This window comes from Hakea prostrata, chromosome 10 (genome assembly GCF_041222555.1).
Source record: "Hakea prostrata isolate BN-2017 chromosome 10, UWA_Hpros_2, whole genome shotgun sequence".
Taxonomy (NCBI): Eukaryota; Viridiplantae; Streptophyta; class Magnoliopsida; order Proteales; family Proteaceae; genus Hakea; species Hakea prostrata.
Genome location: NC_142609.1, coordinates 48,549,171 through 48,573,477, shown reverse-complemented (window position 1 = coordinate 48,573,477; position 24,307 = coordinate 48,549,171). Strand labels below are relative to the sequence as shown.

At 39.2% G+C, this 24,307-nt stretch overlaps 1 protein-coding gene across 2 annotated transcripts in view; it reads right to left on the bottom strand.

The window, feature by feature from the left end:
• NOXY38 (tetratricopeptide repeat (TPR)-containing protein) overlaps window positions 1-24,307 on the bottom strand; it is a 40,741-nt gene that overhangs the window by 7,923 nt on the left and 8,511 nt on the right. For both annotated transcript variants that reach the window (XM_089136845.1, XM_089136846.1), the window contains exons 9-16: window positions 21,680-21,815; window positions 21,402-21,530; window positions 10,656-11,049; window positions 9,802-9,906; window positions 7,841-7,959; window positions 5,908-6,016; window positions 5,596-5,820; window positions 30-164 (exon numbers count right to left, since the gene is read on the bottom strand). In XM_089136845.1, coding sequence (XP_088992971.1) covers window positions 30-164; window positions 5,596-5,820; window positions 5,908-6,016; window positions 7,841-7,959; window positions 9,802-9,906; window positions 10,656-11,049; window positions 21,402-21,530; window positions 21,680-21,815 — 1,352 coding nt within the window. The remainder of the gene's footprint in view (window positions 1-29; window positions 165-5,595; window positions 5,821-5,907; window positions 6,017-7,840; window positions 7,960-9,801; window positions 9,907-10,655; window positions 11,050-21,401; window positions 21,531-21,679; window positions 21,816-24,307) is intronic.

Below are 24,307 nucleotides of genomic sequence, written 5' to 3'. Positions count from 1 at the left end.
GAGAAGTAAGAGAAAAGTTGTGAATTCACCTCTTGACTTCCAGCTAACTTAAACTCAGTGAAGACATTAGGATTTAAAAGAACTTCCTCACATAAGGCACCATCGTCAGCCAGGGAAGAATTGCCTTCATCGGCCACCTTAATATTGTCTTTAACTTTTTTACTCTACAGCGAAAAAAATACACAAGGAACTTAATTTAAACGCAAATAGTGCAATGTAAAGCCACATCTGATTCATCATTACATGATCGAGATAAAGCACAATATCTCGCATCACTTATGATAACTAAAGCAATAACAGACATTCACACAATTTAATAGTAACACTACAATGATGAAAAGAATAATAATGCATTGGAGAAAAAACCAAGTTCATGTCTAGCTAGAAACTGATCAAAACTATATTCCATGACACTACCATGTCAAGAACTCTACCACACCTGTATGTGAGCCTAATGCAGAAACATCAGGAAATTCAGACACCCTTCTGATACAAAACTATACATAGAATATATTACATTCATAAATTCTTTCTGGACCTCATCCTTCTTGAAGTTTCACTATTCACGAGTGCATCTTCTGCCTTTTCCATCTCAATGAAACTAGGATATTAACAAAATTGATTGGATAGAGAGGGAAGTATCTATCTGCTCAACCATACAGCTCCTCTCACTGCCACAAAATCTTCACCAATACCACAGTTTCACTCAGCCACATCAAATGTTCAGCTTCTCCATAAAAAACTTGGTAACCCTCCTGTCAAAACATTAATTTCCCATTTTCTAGATTTATTTAAGTATTTCACTAAAGACGAACTCCTTTGTGAAGTGTGTATTTTTGCTAAAGAAACAAGCTCTAGTTACTCTCCTTCTCATAACAGGAGTTATTGTCCTTTGAATTAATCCATTCAGATATATGGGGTCCCACTCACTGGAACTGTATCTCTGGTCATCATTGTTCTATAACAGTTATCGATTGTCACACTCATCCCACTTGGGAGACACACCACAAGAGTAAACTCTTCCACTGTTTTCAGCTGTTTCATAAGATGATACAGACCCAATTAGATGGCAAGATCAAAGCACTCCACACTGATTTATGGCAAAGAATATATGGAGCACACTTTCCAAGCATACTTGGCAGATAAAAGCATTCCTTATCAGGCCAACTATGTTAATACTCCGACCCAGTATGGTGTAGCCAAAAGGAAAAATCAACACCTATTGGAGGTTGCCCGGAGCTGATAATTGTTTGCAACGTCCCTCCTCACTACTGTTTGATGCTCTCCTCACTATTGCCTGTCCGATTAAGTGTATTCTTTCCTGCATACTCGAGCTGTCTTTCTTGAAATGAACCCCTTTCTGGTTCCCTCTGAAGTGTTTTGGTTGTGTGTGCTATGTTTGGCATCATTATTGTCTAGCAAGCTTGATCAATAATCTTCACTGTACCTTTGTGAGTTATTCTCCTTCCCATAATGGCTACTGCTGCTACCATCTGCCATCCAGTAAGTTCTTTGTTTCCATGGATGTCATCTTTGATGAAGCCCTATCTTACTATAACTCAACACCTCTTCAAGGGGAGAATTTCTAGTGAGACTGAGTCAATCAATAGTTTCACCGACTTGGATATTTATCCAATATTGGCAAATGAGAGGGAACAACCTGAGCCACCTACCAAAGAAATGTCCTTCTTCTTCCTAATTCATCATAATCTAAAATCAGCTCAAGGGGAGGGTGTTGTTCTATCCCCACATAATCTTCTTCATTTTGAAGCCTAAACTAATGTAACCTGGGGAGGATCACATGATCAAAAGTCCACCTCGGGGTACCATATGTTTGTCCATGGAAATCTGGTCACTTCGCGTAGCAAACAGAAAAATGTTATTGTAAGATCCAGCATTGAAGCAAAATTTCAAGCTATGGCTCAAGGGGATTGTGAAACTATTACGATTACATGGTCTACCTAAGGATTTTTTTTTCCCCCTATAAACTCAGTGTAGCAGAAATGATGATGCTAAGATGGATGAGTGGAAAAACTAGGAAGGATAGGATAAGATAAGAAATGATCATACTAGAGTTGGTTTGGGAGTTGCTCCCATAAGTGATAAGCTTCGATAAAAGTTGTTTGAGGTGACAAGGCCACGTTCAATGGAGACCTATAAATATCCTGTACAGAGAAGTGATATAATCCATATTGAAGGGGCTAGAAGAGCTAGGGGTAGACCTAAGATAACCTTAAGAAAAGTGGTGAGAAATGATATGCATAGCTTAGGCCTTGTATCTAGCATGGCCTCAAACAAAACTGATTGGAAGGCAAGAATTCATGTAGTCGACCCCATTTAGTTGGGACAAGGCTTATTGTTGTTGTTGTTGTTGTTGATATCTTTATATTAGGGGGTGGGACTATTATATTTACCATAGGGAGAGTCGAACCCGTGACCTCTTCACTAAGAGGTGCCGGTCATTCTTGACTAAGCAACCCTTTGATGGTCTACTTAAGGATCTTGGTGTGGCAGTATCCCTTCCTATGATATGATCTATTATGGCAATAACACTAATATACACATTGCCCATAATCTAGTACAACAAGAGAGGACAAAATATATGATGTAATCAGGGTCGGACTCCTGGCACTTAAAGCTGGCCAAATACTCCAGGGGCATTTTAGTCATTTTCCAACCCCTTCTTTAGGGCTCAGTATGGATCTTGACAGAATCCCCTCAATCTCAGTGTGAGGGATCTACTATTGGTTTTATTGTTTGAGTCAGCAGTTTGAGAGTTATAGTCCTTTTTGACTTATGTTGAGTTAGTTAATTGTGGATAAGATTCCTTATCTAGAAGGGGATCTTATCTTTTAGAGTTTGTTTCTATTTATAAGTAAGTTATTTGAGTCCCTTATATCTTAGAGTTAGTTATTTCTGAAATTTGAGTCCTTATTTAGTAAGAATTTGTTAAATTAAAGTCTAAGTTAGAGGTTGTTGGATCCTAATTAAATAGGGAAGAAGCTTGTACAGTTTGGGAAGGGGTTTTGATTGATCAAAAAGAAGAATCTACTTCAACCGATATGCCCTTAGGCACGGCCATACATAACATAGAAATCACACTAGGAAAGGGTGGACAATTAGCTAGAGCAGTGGGTGCTGTAGCGAAACTGATTGCAAAAGAGGGTAAATCAGCCACACTAAAATTACCTTCTGGGGAGGTCCGTTTGATATCCAAAAATTGCTCCGCAACATTCGGACAGGTGGCTAATGTTGGGGTAAACCAGAAAAGTTTGGGTAGAGTCGGATCTAAGTGTTGGCTAGGCAAGCGTCCTGTAGTAAGAGTAGTAGTTATGAACCCCGTAGACCATCCCCATGGGGGCAGTGAAGGGAAGGCCCCAATTGGTAGAAAAAAACCCACAACCCCTTGGGGTTATCCTCAGTTGGAAGAAGTAGTAGAAAAAGGAATAAATATAGGAATCCCAAGTTGAGTCAAAGTATCTTGTAATTGGCTATAAGTAGCCTCTTTATTTATGAATAAAGCACGTTGGATTTGTTGATTAAATCAGAGGCCTGAGCCGTGGGAAAGGAAACACTTACAGCCTAGGCTGGAGAGTAATTCTCAGAAATTCAGCAAGTCCAGCAGCAACTTTGTTCTCTTCAAGTCATTCACAGCACACACGCAAGACACCCCAAGTAAGTTGAAACCCTGCCCTCCACCATTGCAGCCTTCCCTCACCCTCTTCCCCCACTTGCAAGACTCCCCTGCCCCTCCCCTGTTCTGTGCATAGCAAGAACCTCACCTCCAAACCCCCCCCCCCCCCAAACAATCCCTAGAAACCCCTTCCCCCTTTCCTGTTTCAGATCTTTAGGCCCCTCCCCACCTTCCTACGATCCTACCAGTCCCTTTCGCCTGCCTGTCCAGACTTGTGAGTCACCCCCTAATTCCCCTTTTCCCCATTTGGTTCCCTGTTTTGGGGCAGAATTCTGAGAAACAGAAAATTCCAGACTTTCTGCGACTTTACACCTTGAAGCCTGAAAATCCTTGGAATAAGACCTGAACCCTCAAAGGCAGCATGCTTAAGCCCCTGTTTTACCCTAGCCATAACACCAAGAAACCCTAGTTTTGTTCTGGCTCCTATCTAGACGATCCTGAAGATCTAAACCAGACCCCAGGTTATGTAAATATGTGGAGATTTACAGGCATTCTATTAAAGAGAATTTGGAAATTGGCGTGACATGCACGCAATTGTGAAGTTTGAAGATCAAGTAGTAGATGTTTTCACCAAAGGGTTACCTAGACGTAAGTTTCATTGTATTTTGACCATGATGGATATGTGTAATATCCATACTCCAACTTAAAGGGGAGTGTTGTTAAAAGGGCAATTTGGGGAATAATTGTCTTCCTTCTCTCACTTCTCTTCTAGAATCCTACTTTGATATTTTGATCAGGATTAGATCACTAAAAGCCTTTTTTGTTTTCATTCTGTTTTCCTTTTCCATGTCAAGAGTTATTTACACATCAATTGTAATGTATAAATACCCCCTGACCCCCATTCAGGGCTGGGAATAAAGCACTATATCTGAGATTAAAATCACTGAGCTTACAACACTAACAACCCCCTCCCCCAAAAAAAAAAAACCAAAAAAAAAAAAAAAAAAAAAACATTAAAATTCACTCGATCCTAACTTTTACATGATCTTAATTTACTGCTCCCTGAAGCAGAGCCTTTGGAAGGAGCTGCAAAGACCATTAGATTACTTATTCTTCAAATAAAATAAAATAAAATGATAGAAGAGCATAACTAGGAATATGTTGATACTTGATATCTTAATTTCTTTCACTGTTTATTAGGAATCTTCTATGTCATGACACAGCCTTCTACATTGTAACAGGTAATTTTATATTATGTTGGCATAGGACACGTATACAAAGTTGCAGGTACTTCTGGACTGGGGGAATGAAAACCAACTCAAACTTAAAACATGGTGTCAACCTGATACCCTAATTTAACAATAGCAATATTCAGGATCAGAGTTCAGGTAGGTGCCAATAAATACCGATCAAGATTAATCTCAGTTGGTTGATCCTAATAAGAAATGACTCAAATATCCATTCGCCAATCCATATGCATACAGAGCAACCCTGAAGGATTTTCTGATCCTTAAAACTCTTGGAGCTAACATAAAACGGAATCACATTTACACTTAATATGACCAGCTAATAGGACAAATGATAGTCAATTTCAGCACCCACTGGAAACAGAAACAAGGTGAAGTTCAATGCCTCTCTACCTTCCAAGGCTCTGAACCCCTACCCTAGCAGATCACCACCAATGAAAGGGCAACCTTGAGACCAAATTGATGGATTTGATCACAAACTAATGCCAAAAGAACCAGATTCTTCCAGAACAACAGAAAATGAAAAATGAAAAAGAAACTGAGAGTCCAAAACAAAACAAACAGTCACTATAAAGTATCAACCTTTTTTCTTCTCTCTCTTTTTCCCCTTTTTATTACCACAAATACAAAAAATTATGATCCAATGGTAAGATATCTGCAGTTATCTTTCTCTCATGATAGATATCATAAGAATATCATAAACAGAATCTTCACCTGAGAATCTGAAGCTGCTGCATCTGCCTCTGTGTTAACCTCCAAACCAACACCATTAACAGCAGTAGAATCACAGTTTGCAGCGGTCTGAACCTGAACATCTGTAGCTGCTACATCTGCCTCGGTGCTCAACCCCACACCACCATTCACAGCTGAAGAATCAGTGGTTGCAGGGGACTCACCATCAGCTATAGATCTACTTTTTGCCTTCTCTGCAGCTTCAGCCTTGCTTAGATTAAGTCATGCCAAAATTAGAAAGGGAACACAAGAAGTCTCGGATATTATTAACATGAAAAGAAATTCTCAAATTACCTGGCAAAAGGCTGCAACAAGTTCAGGCCTCAAAACGCAAAATCGAGATCCAGGACCAGTATAATTTGCATCCCGAGGTGTCACTCTCATCAGGTCCAAAAGGTAATGCCTGAAAGTTGATTGGGTCAGTTGCAGGGGAAGGGAGGAGTAAGATTTTTAGAACTTGCAGGGTAATAATAACTTTGATGCTGGTTAATCTCAATAGCATTAGACATCGATGATGCATATTTATTTTACAAGGCCAGAAAGATGTCGACGCTCGTCAACCTTTTAGGCATTAAACATCAGATAATGCACAAAGCAATCTTTAACAATTTACATTAAAACCATCAGGTAATAGGTGTGAAAAAAGAATCTAAATAAGAGGATAATTCATGAGATTCTACTCCAATGAAACCTCATTTCTAGGACAAACTTTTTAATTGTTACTTTGTAGCAAATAATCTAGGCCACGACTATAAGGGTATTTTCTTTTACAGTCCTACTGGATATATCAGAATTACAAAACCGAATGATTTCTGATGATCATACTGAATCAAATTCCATAGCTATATTATGTGCTTATGAGTCTATGACAGTTCTTTATGCGTTGATAAGAGCTTGCAGCTGCAGGAAATTTTTACTAACAGCTAGGTAAACTTCAAAAATATGAAACACAATCCAACAATGGGAGGCAATCATCACATAAATGCAGAAATTAACTTGTGTATATGTGTATATTGTTTTAACTTTTATTCACAGCATCCATCCAGCAATAATACAGCCAGAAGCCCTATCAACTATATTGGCTTCCGGCCACCTGGATGTGTTTATTGGCACCCAAATTAAGCACGCACGATGTACAGTTACAGGATGTGTTTCATTCCATATGATTACAATAGTGCCAAGCAACAATCTAATTATGTGAAATTTTTACGGAAACAACAATAATAGACTCAATCCTCATTCCAACTTAATAGGATCAGCTACATGTATGATGCATCCAAACAAAGTAGGTAAAACTGAGATCTAAAGAAGGGGAAGAGACGCGCAGTGAGATGAAAAATGATTTTTTTTTTTTGGGGGGGGGGGGGGGGGGAAGAAAAAAGAAAAAGGTAATGACAGGATCAAAGTACGAGGAAGAAGCCCAACGAGTCAGAATCTCAGCTAAATAGGGCCTGCAACATAGATCCTTGCCTTCCGTCCTATTGGAGGGCATCCTTCATACAAGACCTAGACCACACATGTACGTAGTTGTCAAAGTGTCCTTAGGCATCCAGGCACTCTAGAGGTTTTACATGTCCAGGCGTCACCTAGGGGCCCTGTTTGGCATCGCACTGGTTTTTTGGTCCCCATAGATGCCTTGTCGATTAGACACTGTGAGTCCATAACAACTATGTGCAAGTCCTTCCTCACAACTTCCCCTATGGTCATTTTATGCATGCCCCTAGCTCTTTTAGCCTGAAAAGCCAATTATACTGGAATGACAGGAACTGTTGCAAGGGAAGGGGGGGGGAAAAGTAACCACATATATGTAGCCAAATGACTGAGAAAGACTGCTAATTTTTAGACTGGAGAATCTATTTACCACCCATCCACAATTAAAATGCCTAGATGATAATCCACAGAGCAGAATAGGAAACAAAGCCAGAATGTTACTGCCATGACATTCAGACATCCTTGTATTCTGTTTTCAGTATTTAAAGGCACTCTATTAAGTAGGTTATTAATAAAAACAGAACTGGAATTGGGGGGGGGGGGGGAATCCAAGATAACCAGCAAGTTCACTTAGCTAACCCTTTTCCCAAATCTTAACTGAATTTTGTTCCACAGCTGAATGCTATGAGTTCATGTTAGTTCTCAAGCTTAGGATATTCACTTTAAACAAACAAAATATCAAATATGAATAGCACGAAACACCATAGAAACATAAAAAAGGTAAAATTGGAAATACCTTTCATCACTACCGACAATTCCCTTGCACTCCACAGGAGCAGCTAGCTTGACAACATTTCCAGATCCATCAAGAACCGAATGTTCCTTTAAATGAAGGCGTTTGGCAGCTTCTAGTACCTAACAAAGCATAAAGTTAAAAATAAACGAGGAAAAGAGTACCTAAGGAAGTATGAAAGGTTAAATACAACAACTAGGGAAGCAAAAAAGTTGCACTATAACAAGGAAAACAGCATAAAGAGTTGTACAGAGAGAAGTTTTATGATATTCAGAAGCATCAAGTTCCTTGCTGAAGAAACATTAAGTTGAGTAACAATCACCAGTTCATCCATAAGAAGGACGCAGCAGCAGGATTGTATATTATGTTTCCAAAAGCCAGGTTATAAGGAGTACTGCAGCCTCACTTCAATGTGGACACATTCATATTGCTGACCATGCAACTCTCTAAATTTATGTGTTGCAAAATACCTAAAACTCTGGATGACATCTGTGTTCCTCTCCTTGTTTCTTCACATGATATCAAAAAAATTTCAGGACTTACCCAAAAACCCCATGCACCTAATCTTGAATGTTGTTCACTGGTCCACCACAACTATATGGTCCATCATTTATTTGGCTTTTCAAACTTGAAATTTCAGACATCAAAAAGTGGAATTTATATCTCAACCACGAAAGTACATTTAATGATAAAGGAAATAAAGCTTAATGGTTTAGCTGGAACATTCAACATGAGTAGAAGGTGATATAGGCTATGTGTAGGCAGATACCAAATCTACCAATAGTAAATTCCAGTTGACTAGATAAGATGGCCTCAACCATGATCAAGCACACCAGTGTTATTCCCAAAACCCCAAAAACAACCAATATATACCCCAGAAAAGGGAAAAACCTCTTGACAAGTTTCAATTATCATCAATAGAGAAAGAATACAAGCAACAACAGGAATGAAAAAATTACATCAGAAAAGGATATAAACATAAAAACTATAACACAAAGAAAGTAAAGATCCATCTACATATAAATGCCCAATCATTTAACATTAACTGATGCAGAACTCCAATAAAGAAGAGAATATAGATTAGGCATGTTTTAGTTTCTTAGGTCCAACTGAGCCTATGGTTCATGTTTTAACTTGGGTCTAACCTGAGTGCCCAATGGGTTATACGGGACATAATATTGCTTACTATCATAACGGGCATCCTATAAGCTTGTCAGCGAATTAAGTCATACACGGGATTAAGTTGTTGATATGTACTTCATACTGTTTTAGATTTAGGTTGTAAGGGATTCCTTGTACAATACATAGGAGTGGCTTCCCACCATTCTAATTGCCATGCAGATAAAAATAAAGGTAAAGAGGCTAGAGAATCCAATGATTTTTTATGGCACACTGTAGCCCTTAATTGTGATTTGCTATGAGCAATAGTTTAGTGCGATTGCTAAGGTAGTTTGATGAGATGAGATGTTGGTCAAGTTCTAGGTAGGAGGTGGGAGATATAGTCCATATCGCTTTCTTGTCTACCGCTTTATATTATTCCTTCAAGTCCCCAACATTTGATTGTTTCAACATCTTATACATTCAAACTGCCATTTCTGTTTAACCTTTGAACTGCTATTCTGACTCATAACTATTGTCATTATTTACCCTTCACTTCAGCTATGACTTTCTGCAGCAAATGAGCTATTGGATTCAGCCATATGTAATATTCTAATCCAGAGGCTAGGGTAAATCCAATGAATGCCCTTGGATTAGAATATTACACATGGCTGAATCCTATATAGCTCACTGGAGATCCACTCCAAGGAGAGAAGCAAATTCCCCCCCCCCCCCAAAAAAAATAATCAACAAGTAACTGCCTAAAACACTAAGAAGCAGGAGAAATTTGGAATACAAATAGAACAGGAAAAAAAATTACAAATCATCATTTAAAAAAATAATCATCAAATTCAAAATGCCCTCACCTTGGAATGAAAAGCTTCATTCCAGCAAATTTTCTTTCCATTGTCAACAGAACCATATAGAAGGGAATCAGACTTATCTCCCTGCAGGATGCCAGGTATAATACTCTGCACAAAATATTTACATAACAATATGCATAAGATAGAAAGTGAATAAGATAAAAAGTGGATTTACAGGGAAAAAGAAAAACAAAAGAATCTAGGTCTTAATTTATAAAGGTTTGAACATAACTTGAATTTTATTTTTTTTCCTTTTTTCTTTCTTTTCTTTTCTTTTCTTTTCTTTTCCCTTTTCCCTTTTCCCTTTTTTTTTGTTGTTGTTGTTGTTGTTGTTGTTGTTGTTGTTGTTGGTTGGGTGGGCTCATATCAAGTGTAGACTTTGGCATCTCTCATCGTGAGGGGAATCCATAACCCATTAGGGATTCCTAGAGGAAAAGGCAGAAGAAGGGGAATTTGGAAGATACCAAGCCTCCATTACAACTTTGTTGTATTATATTGCAATGCCGCGGCACCTTCCTCTTTTATCTTCAACTGCATCATCTACCTCTTCAAATCCAAAAGGTTGACACCCCCCACTCGAGCCTCTCTCTTTTTAATCACAGCCCAATTTTATACACATCCAACATCAGACCAATCATATATTAATCAAACCGTCAATAAGGATGCCACAAACTTATCAGGAAGACTTTATCCCTTCTCTTCCCCCCCCCCCTTTTAAGGTCAATATGCAGATAGAAGAAGGCTTAGCAAAGAGCCAAAACTTAAAAAAGAAAGGTTATGAAGAAGGATAAGAATAGTAAGAGAAAATACCAACAACAAAGACAACAAAAATAATAGCAATAAAAGAAGAATTGGACCTGTGCTACTACTCTATGACCCCTGTAATCAATGATGGCCATAGCAAGATTGTACAATCCAGGAACATTAGCTTCTTGGTACGCTTTGGTGCCTCTCAGATCATTATTTGCAGAAGCATAAGTTGCTTGCTCACTGTCAGCCAGCTGAGTGTCGGAAGATACATCAGGAGAAACATCTATGACATCATGAACCTCTGAATTTGAGCCATCTATTCTGTTTGTATTGGAAATACTACCAACACCTATTGACAAATCACGGGAAGCTTTTTCAGGAGAATCCAGTGAAGAGCTCACGCTATCAGTGTTAACTTTAACGATCGATGCATGATTTCTTGACAACTGCCCAACATCCGCATCTACAGCAAAACTGAAGAATATATTGTTGTGCACATACCTAAATAAACAAAAGACAAGGACGTCTTAATTTGAACTGCTAATGGTAAGAATCTATAAGTCTGTATTTTATTAAGTAAAATAAGCATCAACCCCAATAACTCATGCAAAGAAAGAAACCCAATTGAGCTACATCAAGGATCAGTTTGCACTTATGATGGATGAATTAACCAAAGACATTCAAGATGAGGTTCCTTGGTGCATTCCTTTTGTTGATGATATTGTGTTGATGGATGAGACAAATAGAGATTAATACCAAGTCAGAATCATGGATTGCAACTTTGGAATCAAAAGGCTTTAAACTAAGTAGAACGAAGATAGAATATCTAGTTTGTAACTTTAGTGGTGATCAAGTGGATGACGAGATGGTGAAACTTGATGATAAGGAGATTCCTCAAAGCGATTGTTTTAGCTACCTTGCTCAATCTAAATAAAAAAGGTGAGATAAAGAACATTGTTTCCCAAATAATTAAAGTTGCGCGGATGAAGTGGAGACGTCCGTCCGGGGTCTTGTATGATCAACGTATTCCCTTAAAGCCCAAATGGAAGTTCTATAGGACCATCGTTGGACCAGTTTTTTTTCGTTTTTCCTATATTTTTTTTTTTGGGGGGGGGAGGGGGAAGGGGGTCAAAGTTTGACCAGCTATAATGTAAGGTGCAAAGTGTTGGGATGTTAAAAAGCATCATATAGATAAACTTAGTGTAGCAAAGATGAGGATGCTAAGACGGTTGAGTGGCAAAACTAGCAAGGATAAGATAAGGAATGATTATATTAGAGTTGGTCTAGGTGTAGCTCCGATAAGTGATAAGCCACGAGAAAGTCATTTGAGGTGGATGGCCACGTTCAACGAAGGCCGGTAAATGACCCTACAAGAAGAAGTGATATCAAAGCTCTGCTTCCCCTATCAAAGACTGGAGCCCTGCTGTCGAAGCCTCTACTCCTTCCACAGATGTCAATGGTCCTCTTTCCATAATCCGATCCCTTAGGAGTCGTCTCTTCTCCCCCCTACGCCTCGGGTTGTGACTTTCCCCTTCCATGAAACCCTAATCATTGCAAACCCTGTCACTCCTTCCTCGCCTCCTCATCCTTCCATTTTGCTGTTTGATCCATCGAAGACTACTTCCTCGGAAACCTCTAATACACCTTCTCTCCCCTACCCCAAACAACTTAAATTACCCATTATGCCCTCCCCTTTGTGCTCCATATTGGGCCCCAAGGCCCATGGGCCTAATACTTTTAAACCTTGCTCCGCTCATAAATCGTCTACCTCCCCTATTTGGAACCTTTCAGCCCACTCCCCTAACTTTGTTTGCTCTGCCCACTCTCAAGCTGGTGAACCAAACCCTGCTGAGCTCGATTTGTATCCTCCTTTCCCCCCCCCCATTACATGTCCTTGATCTTGTTGAGTGTATAAGGAGTAATTGTCCTTCTAAAGGGCATAACCCATTCGAAGATGACTTCTTAGTTGAACCCAGGTCCTCCAAGAAAAGGAGGAACAAAAAAAATCCACAAAATAGTATCATTGGCCCTATTCGGCCCATTTTTCTTTGGGCCCTGCACATGTTGCTTTATCGGTGCTCTTTAAGTTTCGCTCCTTTTCTGTTGGGTTGTATGTGTGTCTTTGTTTTTTAATACAATTATTTATTCATCCAAAACAAAAAAAAGAAGTGATATAATTCACATTGAAGGAATTAGAAGAGCTAGGGGCAAACCTAAGATAACCTTACGAGAAGTGGTGATAAAAGATAAGTGCAGGCCTTGTATCTAGCATGGCCTCAAACAGAACTGATTGGAAGGCAAGAATCTATGTAGCTGACCCCATTTAGTTGAGACAAGGCTTGTAGTGCCGTTGTGTTGTTGTTAGAAACCAAATATATGGAATATGAAAATGAGATGTGTTATGATTGTGAAGAACCAACAGAGATGACAATTAAAACCGGTAACCCAACCATTATAAGTGACAAGTAAGGTTGTTAAAAACAAAGTGATTTCTGGACAGTCTGGGAAGATGTTGGTAGTCTAGCTGTCTGTCTGCAGCCTGAATGGATATCAGTTGATAATTAGTCTTGACAAAACAACTTTGGAAAAAGTGAAACATACTAACAAAATGATGAAGTTAACAGAAAAAGGAAGGCACTACCTTAAAATAGTTATAGCAACAAATAGACACATGTAAAAATGATGAACCACATTTTGTTTCCTCATAAAAATATGCACTCTATTTAACGACAGACATTTCTACTAGGTAACCTAACAGTAAATCTTCCTCCAACCACCTATGAAAAAAAATTACATAGTTTTCAAAAGGAAACAACACAAAGTATTTAGCGACCCCCAACTGTTATCCATAAATGTTATCCACACTCAACTCACCAATTAGACATACCCTTTATCTTCCAGTTTTGTTGTTTCGATTCCATGTCATAGTTGCATGTTCTCCATAGTCCAAACCAGCATGATAGGCTTTGGAGACCCAATCCCAGATGGAACGGTCCAATGGTTTTTGGTCCAACAACAGTTAGAAGTAATACATAGTTCAATTAGTAGTATATTTATTTTGGTTATTAATTCGTTGAGTGCATACTGCACAGCACTCAAAGTTTGATATTGAATTGCATGTTGTTTCATAGTCAATTTCCTAGTCCAAAAAAAGGCTTGGGGTCTTGTTACTGTCTCTTTAAATGGTTGCATTTAACCTAGCATAAGACAGTGCAGTGAAGTAATAGAAATTTGTCAAAAAGAGGTTTAACCAAACAAACCACCCTACTTTACCTGGGTTCAGAACCAGCACAATTCCACGTCCACAGACTAAAAAAATATTGGGGAAGGGAAGTGGGTAGGGAGAGAGACAATCCCACAAAATTACCAGCATTCTAATGCCAATGATTAACCAAGTCAACAAAATGTCACTCATGGAGATATAGGTTTGTAAATATCTTGGTTGGTTTTCAACAGGTGAATCCATGGAGATATAGGTTTGTAAATATCTCGATCTTTACAAACCGATCTGGTCACAAGATTCTGTGAAGTAGCTTTAAGAAAAGGACTTAGCTAGACAAGCTTGTTTCCTTCCTCTCTCTCTCTCTCTCTCTTTTGAGCGAAGACTGCTATCACATGACTTTCCTGCAACCAAGTATACGACGCCATAGGATCTTCCCTTGAACAGCTACTGCTGTTTTTGATGTTTCCTTTTATTTAGTTAACTTGCTGTTCTGTCATTTTCTTCTTATCCTAGCTATGGCTGCACTTGTCTCTGTCTCTTTTTTCTGGTCTCGTTTTTCTACAGGTCCGCTGGCAGGCTAAGGGAGGTCCACCTGGGGGCCATGGAGCCGAGGGAATGATTAACACCTGGTTAAGGATGCATGTCGGTGAGCTAGTCAAAGACCCGAATTGATTTGCAATGGTATCCATCTCCCATGAATTGGAAATATGAGTAATGGTTCAACAACCAGGTTCTCACTACATTAAATGGCTTTCTGTTTCTAACCACCCATTTTACTTGCATAATTCACAACCTACCCACTTACACCCTTCGTTTCCCTGACCACCCATTCTACCTACTGACTGCAAATGAGTAATTATGTCAATTCTTTTCTAAAAACGTGTTATGTTCTTTTGAAGTGGACTTACCATATTTTACCTCCCCCGTGGGTTGCTAGTTTGCTGTTTGCTGAAATTGCCTTTGTTCTGTCCTTGTCACTGGTGCTGGTAGTTTCTTTTGTTTGAAGGCCAAGTACTTTGTTGTTTCTACTGGAGGATTGGGTGTTTATCTACTGTGATTCGTTCTCTTCTACTGCTGTAAGGATGAGTAGACAAAGTGGACGTGTAAACCAAATTTATCCTCCACTGCGTCCCCATCCTTCTGTTGGTCCCCACTCAGCTGGAGCTAATCGATATCTTAACAGAAATCTTGAAGCTAGAAAGGGAGCTGAAGCAGACTCTTGGAGGGTTGTTGATTCTTCAGCAAGCCAGGTACGCCTGCTGAATGTGCAGCAAGGTGAGGGTAGTCCATCGTGCTTTGTCCTCTATGGGTACGCTCTTGGATTCCCAAGGGAACCCAGTTCTGTTACTAGGACTAAGATAACGGACCTCTGGTCTCCACTGGGAGCCACCTCCATTACTGGTATGGGGAAAGGAAAATTTCAAAGTAATGTTTGTCTCGGAGGAGCATCGAAATCAGGTGATGGCCATGTCCCCTTGGTGGAGTGGTAATTCTATCTGGCATTTAGCTTTAGACCCCTTACCTGAGTGCAACAAAAATACTCTGCTGCCACCTATAATTTTCTAGATCCAGCTTTTAGCACCTAGACCAGATCACCCGTCATATGAAGGGATCCTTATGGCTGCTGCTAAAGTTGGAAGGATCCTTGAGGTTCAGCTGAATCCATGTGATGTTGAGGTGCCGAGCATTACTGCTAGAATCCGAATAGTTTTTTATATTAATAAGAAAGTGCAAACAAAAACTTCTTTCAGGAATGCTAGAAATGAATGGATTTCATTTGATGTGAAGTATGAAATAAAAGTCTTGTGTTTAAGATGTGGGAAAATTTCTCACCAAATGGGCTTCTGCAAAAGGTATGAATCTGAAAGCTCGTCTCCTCCCTCTGATGCTGCTTTTATTTCAAAATTATATGAAGGAATGCTAGCTGAACCCTTGGGTGGGGGTTTTCCAAAGACTCTTTCGACCAAAAGTATTAGAATTATGTTGGCAATACCAATGGGATCTACCACAAATGCATTGGTTGAAGAGGAGGATGACAATGAAGGGCCTCAGGTTGTACCGGAAGTACCTAATACTGAGAATGTAAACTCAGTTTCAGATGGAGAGTGTTCTGCAAATAGTCAAGGACAAGAAAAAGGGGTAAAGCTGGGAAAAGGGAAGTCTCCTATGCAGTTTTACCAACATCTGGATCTTCAGGGACCTCATCGGGAATGTGAAACACAAGCTGCTGATACTAATTTAGCAGCAGGGACTGTGTTGTCAAAAGATGCTGTGGGAAACAAAATACAGGAAAAAATAAAGGGCAAGCAGATTGTTATTGAAGAAGAGGTAAACTATCAGTTGATTTTTCAGCAACTAAAGGATAGACAAGATGAAGTTGAAATGTTGCTCAAACATCACTTTGAGGCACAAGTAAAGAAAAGTGAGGCAAATGGGATGAAGGAACTTGAGAATACCAACCCGGTTCTGCTGAAACTGTTAGATAAAATAGAAAGCATTGAGAATAGGCTGGCCTCTTCTGCAGCAAATGAGAATAGAAGCAAGGATGAAGCCTCTGAACTAGGTGTTCAAGGAATGAGGACGAATGGTTCTGAGATGTTTGAAGGACAGCAGCAAAATAAGCCTGCGATGGGGGAGGTTAACCGTACTCCATATGCATCTGACCCTGACCCAAACCTGCTTAAAAGAAGACGTCTTGTTGAGCTCTCAACCACCCAGAATGCAGTGGCCTCACTTTGCTTGAACCTAGACCAAACCCTTCACAACTGTTCGGAACCACTTACTGTATTTTACCAATTCAAGACTGAGATGGATGCTCGTCACCAAATCTTCGAACATCTCAACAATTTGAACACTATGAACAATCCAAGACAAGCTGGAGATGTGCAGGTCTTTGGGAGCAGCACTGACATTCAGCCATTGAACAACCAGGCAGAGATCAGGACTCTAGCGTTTATGGCCCCTCAGGTATTCCCATATCACCTGTATTCTGATTTTCTTGACCAGTGTATCGTTTATTTTATGCTGCTGGTTGCCATCATTCTTAGTTGGTTTAGAAAATGATTGTTGCTTGCGTGATCTTAGTTGATAGTTTGCTTGAGTTTCCTGTTCTTTTGACTTTAGAAAAGTTGTAATAATTACTGATAGGAAGTAACTTTCATTCTTTAGTCGTTTTCTGCTTGTCTTTCTTTTGTTGACCTCCATCTTTTTAGGATCTTGGTTAAAGATCTTATGTAGTTTTTATTCCTTCAGCTGGCTTACTTAATCTGCAATAGGATTTCTTTAGTTACACACTTCTGCTGAAATAACCTTACTTCACTACCTTTGCTCGATGTTCTATTCTTGTAATTAGCTATTGTTTCTTTTTAGAGAACCCGTTTCTCTGTTCACAATGCAAATTCTGTCCTGGAATGTTAGGGGCATTAATGGTAATTTTACTGTTAATTGCCTTTCTAAACTTATCAAGAAATTTAACCCAAATCTGGTCTTCTTATGTGAAACCAAATGTGGGGACCATGCAAATTTCTTGGAGAGGAGGAGAAATTTTCTTAAGGAATATTCCTCTATTGGTTTTATCAATAGTGAAGGGGCAAAAGGTTTAAAAGGGGGTCTTTGGATTCTTCAAAAAGAAGGCACCAGATGTACGCTCTTCAAAAAAGATGTATCCTTTTTAGCCATCAATTGTACCCTTGAAGGGAAGGAGTGGATCACAATCTTCATATATGCACCACCCAACTATGCCTCCCGAAAAGCTTTTTGGATTGATCTTCTAGGCTTTACCCAAACCCTGAACAAACCCTTTATCATCATGGGAGATTACAATGAGGTCATGAACCAAGATGACAAATTTGGCAAACAGTTCAAACCATCTCCAGCTCTACCGGTCCTACAAGACCTAATCTGCAATCTTGATTTACAGGAGCTCCTTTTTCCAGGGTTACCATTCACATGGTCCAACAAACAAAAGCCCCCCAATCTAACCAAAGAAAAGTTAGACCGAGTCTAGGCGTCACCATCATGGATTGGTCAGTTTCCTGAAGCCAATCTCAAAAAATTACCGGCAACACGCTCTGACCATAATCCTATCTTTCTTTGCTTGGCCAACAAGAAAAACCAGGGAAGGAAATTGTTCCATTACCAAATGGCCTGGCATTGCCATCCACTCTTAGAAAGAGCCGTTGAGAATGCATGGGTAAATACAGGTAATGTCCCTTTAAACTGTAAACTGACCAATTTGTCTCGATTTCTAATGCAATGGAACAAAGAGGTGTTTGGGAATATAGATAATATTTTCCACAATATTTCTAATGAAATTGAGGTACTTGAGAGCATGCCTGGTACGGAATGGGAGATGATTAAGATGAAAAAACCAGGCCCTCTCGATGGCACTTGCAGCTGAGGAACAGTTCTAGTTTCAGAAGTCAAGAGGTAAATACATCAAGGATGGGGACCGGAATACAAGGTATTATCACCTATCTTCTAGACTCCATCAACATAAAGGTAAGATTGAAAATCTTGTACACAATGGTAAACTGGTAAATACCCCTTTTGAAATTACTCAAGCATTTTCTTGCCATATGCAAAACTTATTCTTGTCTTCAAACCCTCTGGACCCTTTATTCATTGAATGCTTATTCCCGAATATGGCCAACCAGGTCAATCTTGAAGGAATGTCGAGGCCACCCTCGGTGGAGGAAATCAAGAAAATTGTCTTCTCTTTGGACCCCTTTAAAGCCCCTGGGATGGATGGGTTTAATGCTTTTTTCTATCAAAAAAATTGGGAAATAATTAAGCATGATCTCTGTGATCTTGTCTTAAACTTTTTTAACTCCTCTACACTTCCATTTGGTGTAAATCATACCCTTCTGTGCTTCATTCCAAAAAAAGACCTTGCAACGTCGGTTTCTAATTTTAGACCAATTAGTCTATGCAATGTTTGCTACAAAATAATAGCAAAGTTATTGGCCCGTAGACTAAAGCCACTACTGAAAACCTTCATCTCTCCATGGCAAGGGGCTTTTGTGGAAAATAGACAAATTTCAGATAACATTTTGATAGCCCAAGAAATCTTCCATTTTTTGAAAAAAACCAATGGTAAGCAGGGGTATGTGGCTCTCAAACTTGACATGTCTAAAGCCTATGATAGGGTAGAATGGAATGTGTTACTCAAAATCTTTGAGTTTCTAGGTTTTGACCAAAAATGGGGTTCCTTAATAGAGTCACTAATCTCTAGTGCTTCTTTTTCCATCAAATATAATGGTAATCCTTATTTCTAGTTCTCAGGAACCCGAGGATTGCGTCAAGGTTGCCCACTGAGCCCTTACCTGTTTCTATTCATAATGGAAGTCCTCTCGAGGCTTTTGAATGAATACAGAAGCCTCAGTTTGTTCAAAGGAATCAAGATCGCAAGAGGTGCCCCAGAGATTTCTCATCTCTTTTTTGCGGATGATACTTTTCTCTTTTGCCGTGCGGAGAAAAAAGATGCTTTGGCCCTCAAAGCGGTGTTAGAACTTTTCTCCGATATTACCGGCCAACAAATTAATTTTGAAAAAAGCGGGGCTTTCTTTAGCAAAAATGTGATTCCTAGCAACAAAAAAAATGATATTGTCATCTCTGGGCATCAATGAAATGCAGAAGGATTCAGTCTATCTAGGCTCTCAGTTGGTACATGGTCGATCCAAAATGAAAAACCTGAGGTTTGTAACCAACAAAATGAAGAAAAAATTGGCACTGTGGAAAGCGGCGAGCCTTTCCTTTGCAGGGAGGGGGGCACTACTACAGTTTGTCCTTCAAGCGCAATCATTGTACCACATGCAATGCTTTAAGTTCCCAGAAACGTTGTGCAAAGAAATTGATTCCTTCGCCAAAAAATTTTGGTTAGGGAATCCAGCAAAAGGATAAGCAACTAACGCTAATCTCATGGGATCGATGCTGTCAACAGAAAGAGAAGGGTGGTTTGGGTTTTCAGAAAATGGAAGATATCAATAATGCATTGCTCCTAAAACAAGGATGGAGAATTCTCAAAAACCCTGACGCATTATGGGTGCAGATATTGAAGGCGAGATATTTCCCAAATACCACACCTTTCGATCGCAAGGTTTTGAAGAAAAAGGGCTCTTGGACTTGGAACAGCATCCGTGAAATCTTACCTACCCTCGAAAAAATGGTCTGGAGGAAAGTTGGAAATGGAAGGACTACATCATTTTGGCTTGATCCATGGATAAAAGAACCAATGGATCGATCATATCTAACACCAAATACTGATCTGTGGGCAAGAAATGCGTCAGTTGAACAAGTGGCAGTCAACCATCAAAACAGGGAGTTAATCTTTCCTCAACCTTCCCAAGTTTATAGCATTTCCAATCTAGTTTTGAATAATGAACAGGATGAGTGGAGGGCTCTTATTTCTAGTAATGGGGAGTTCTCTGTCAAATTGGCAAGGAAATCCCTATTACAAAGAAGAGAATTGCCAGCAGCCCACTCTCTTAAAAAATGGTGGTTTTTTTTTGGAAACTCCCCCTTCATCCCAAATTTAAATTGTTTTTTTGGCGCCTGTTAAATACAGGGCTTCCAGTGAAAGAAATTCTCTCTAAATGGATACCGATGAATCCGATATGTGAGATGTGAGATGTGTGAAAAAAATGTGGAGTCTTTAGGGCATATTTTCATGTCCTGTGACTGGACAAAAAGAATATGGGCTGCTGGACCCTTAGGTTTAAGGACTGAAAGATTGACACAGGGGTCTATTATGGATTTTTGCAGCTCTTTTATTCTAAACCCTAGGTTTGGAAAAGATACACAGCAATGGATGGCATCGGTTTTCATAATAACATGTTATTTTGTATGGAAGGAAAGGAATAATAAAATCTTTAATAAAGTCAATCCCAATCCAAGCAGAGTGTTACACAACACAGCTAGATGGATCCAAGACTTAAATTTATTTCTTCCTGATTATCAAGATGCCTCAAATAGTGAGACCAGTGTCATAAGTGATAAACCAAACACTTGTATTTGTAGAATTTTAACTAATATGAGTCAGTTGTCTTTCTTAATATGTGTAGGGGTACATAACACAGATCTAAATAGCGTGGGATGGAGCATTGGCCTTTTTGCGAAAGGAAGACTAAGTTATGCTAGTACTGGAAGAATAGGGGAAGGAAAGGTAGACGAGGCCATACTAGTTGGGATCAAGGATGGTTTGGATCAAGCACAGAAAAGGAATATCTTACTGGATGAAATTTGGTGTGATTACAAGAATGTGCTACATCTACTCTCATCACGGAATCACAACATTTGGCCAATAGCATATGTCCCCATTTTGGTTAACATAATATGTAATATTAAAGACTCTCACCTTAGTGGGTGTAGCCAGCCAATGCTCCAACAATGGTTTAACCATATAGCATATGAATCTTCTGCACTAGACTATCACAACAGAGTGGTTGTAATAGATACAACCAAAATATGTAGTTGTTGCTTTAACTAATATAATATATTGCTTATTTAGCATCAAAAAAAAAAATGTCACTCAATATAGATGAAAATTCTAATTACCTCATGCCTAACCCCAATTATAACAAACAATATAACAATAAAAAAAGAGTTTGGCACTTCATCAACCACCACTCACATGTGAAAGCACTCTGGATCAGTTGGGTTAATTGGGGGTATGCATCTGTTGATGACTCCAACAGCACCGCTAATTGCTGCATCTACAAAGTCTGAAGTCACCTTATAAAGAGCCCTATCACGCAAGATCCTGCAACAAGATATTATCCATGATTAGGACCATCTAAGACAAAGGTTTGTTATTATAATTTTCAAATAAAAAATAAAAATTGAAATTCAACCCCAAAAGCAGAAGAGGGAAACAGAAAATGAATAACATAAAGGATGATCAAGATGCACCTTTCTTGAGGAGTTGCATGAGGAAACTCCCGACAAGACTGCAATTCCTCATTCCAGTCTCTCTGCATGCCTATTAGCTCACTGCCAAAAGTCAGATTCAGAGCATCCTCAGCTCTGGCTGCATCACGTTTATGATCTGCCAACAGAAGAAGCATAAAAGATTATCCAAAAACAACAGGGAAGTCTGAAATTGATTAATCTCAATAGACCCATGTATGAAATATCAACTAACAGAAGCACTTCTTTTTTATCATGAAAAAAAAAATTATCAAGAAATTCAACATTCCTTATGGAACAAAACCATAAAAAAGGGTGAACCAGTGCCAAAGGCTTCTACACAAGCAGAGTCTGCGGGCACAGTCATTCTACACAGCCTTACCCCAGCAATTTTTGCTGAGAGGCTGTTTCAATGCCTTGACGTAGGCTAACCAAACCAAACAAAATTTTCAGAAATTGAGAGTCAAGACACAACCACAGTAATCTCAACCTGGAAAATTGGATTCTTTCATGAACATGTTAAGAGAGCTAAAATACACCCCAGTCGACACTAAAACAAAAAAAAAAACATTAATTTATGTGAACAGATTCTTGCTTCACAAATATCAAATCATTTAGTCAGGAAAAGGCCATGTTTTTGTTGTTGGTTCTTAGCTCTCAAACAGTTAACATACTTCAAACATGGTTATCAAAGCAGTAAAGCAACCACGGCATTTGAGGGCTCCCCTAATCGCCATCGGATTAGACGGCTGCATGGGGTCGCCTTGCTGAACATAGATTTCTAGTGTACATTCTTTTATACGACCATTTTATGTAGCACAAATAACATTCTAAAGCTTATATAATTCTATTCATAAGCTAAAGAAATATTAAAGTCACAATTATGCACGATTATCATAAAAAAAAAAAAAAAAAAAAAAAAAAAAAAACCACAAGTTCATCTCATCACAATACAATTGCGACATAATATAATAAGATGAGTTGTACGACCCATATGAGATCTACAGAGTATTGACAATGAAGTACTTGGAACTTGCTATGCTGGCTGTTGCAGTGGAAAATCCAGCCAGAACATATGAGAAGGAAGGTGAGAAGAAGCAAAGAATTGAGGAAGAAAAGAAAGGAAGGGGGAAAAAACAGAACACAAATACAGAATTGAAAGAAAATGGGGCAAATGAGATGATATTCAGTACATCAAAGGCACAGCAGGGAGAGTGGTGTTGAGGAACAGAGGCCAAAAGGATCTGTGGTAGAAAAATCAGAAGACAAAAAGTGTTGCCACCAGCCGGCTTGTCACAAGCATGAGCTTTGAAGGAGAGTTTTAGAGAAGACCTGAATAAGTCGTCGTCAACTCTGGTCATGATCATGGACTTAGAGTTAAGATGGAGAAAAGGGCTGCCATAGCATGGAGTCAGGATGAGAAGAAGAGTCGAAGACATGTTTCTCTGTTTGGATTCCTGATAAAACCCCAATCGCTTTTATCTTTTTAACAATTAGGTCTTTGGTTCCCTCCCTTCCCCCCCCCCCCCCCCTCTTCTTTTTTTCTTCTTCTTTTAATCTTAAAATTATCATAAGTTTCCCATTCCATGGTAACAACATGAACCACAAATAAAACGTGGTGCTGTGGAATGAACTTTGATCATTTAAAAGAATCCTAAAAAATGATATATAAATACAAAATGCCAAAAAAGTGACTGCTCAGCCCATAAGGTTCATATTGGGTACAAGGTGTCAACTAGAGAGACATAGCTACATTTTTGGCATACACAAAAAGTGGGTCATCATCTTGGGCCTCCTAAAACGCCTTGGTGATGCTTTGATAAATGATTTCAAACTCAACAACATTCTATTATTAAGAAAATCAGTTCATTCAAGAATGAACATTCCAACCTCATCATATAGTTTGACATAGACATGTCTAACAAAAGGCAAGTACAGTGGATGACACATGCTCCATTGCCACCCAGGGTCACATTTTCAAATTGGGAAACAGCCTCTCCACAAAGCAGGGAGTAAGGCTCCATCCATCATGACCCTGCCCACCCCAATCATGGCAAGAGTCTCGTGCACTAGGTATGCCCTTTTAGCGCCTGATACATAGCAAGATACGAAGAGCAGAGTCAGCAGACAACTAGGGGCTCTAGGCAGGAAGAACACAACCTAAACCCTAAGATTCATGCACAAGGAATTCAAGTACTAACCATGACATGGTTTTCAAAGCATCTGCCTAGGCGGCAAGGCGGTTTTTCAACCGCCTCGTTTTGAACCGCTTAATTGACGTCTCTTTTTTTTTTTTACTGTTTTTTCACCTAGGCACTACCGCTTTGTCACCTTGTGCACCTTCTTGCCACCTAGACACTAAGACAGCCACTTTTTGTACATTTTGTACACAATCATTTTTTTCCTTAATTTTATTTTTTATTTTAAATTTATTCTACAAAGCCGTATATAAATTTAATAGTTAGTCATTTCAGAATCGAGACCCAAACTACAAAGAAACTCCGAGGCTCAAAGTGACAAAGGACCTCTGCAAGCTCCAAGGGCGTTGCCCCCACACCCCCGCCGGGCGGCCTCCCCGGACCCCCGAGCCATACTCAACATCGAGAATCAATGAATCATTAAATGGACAAT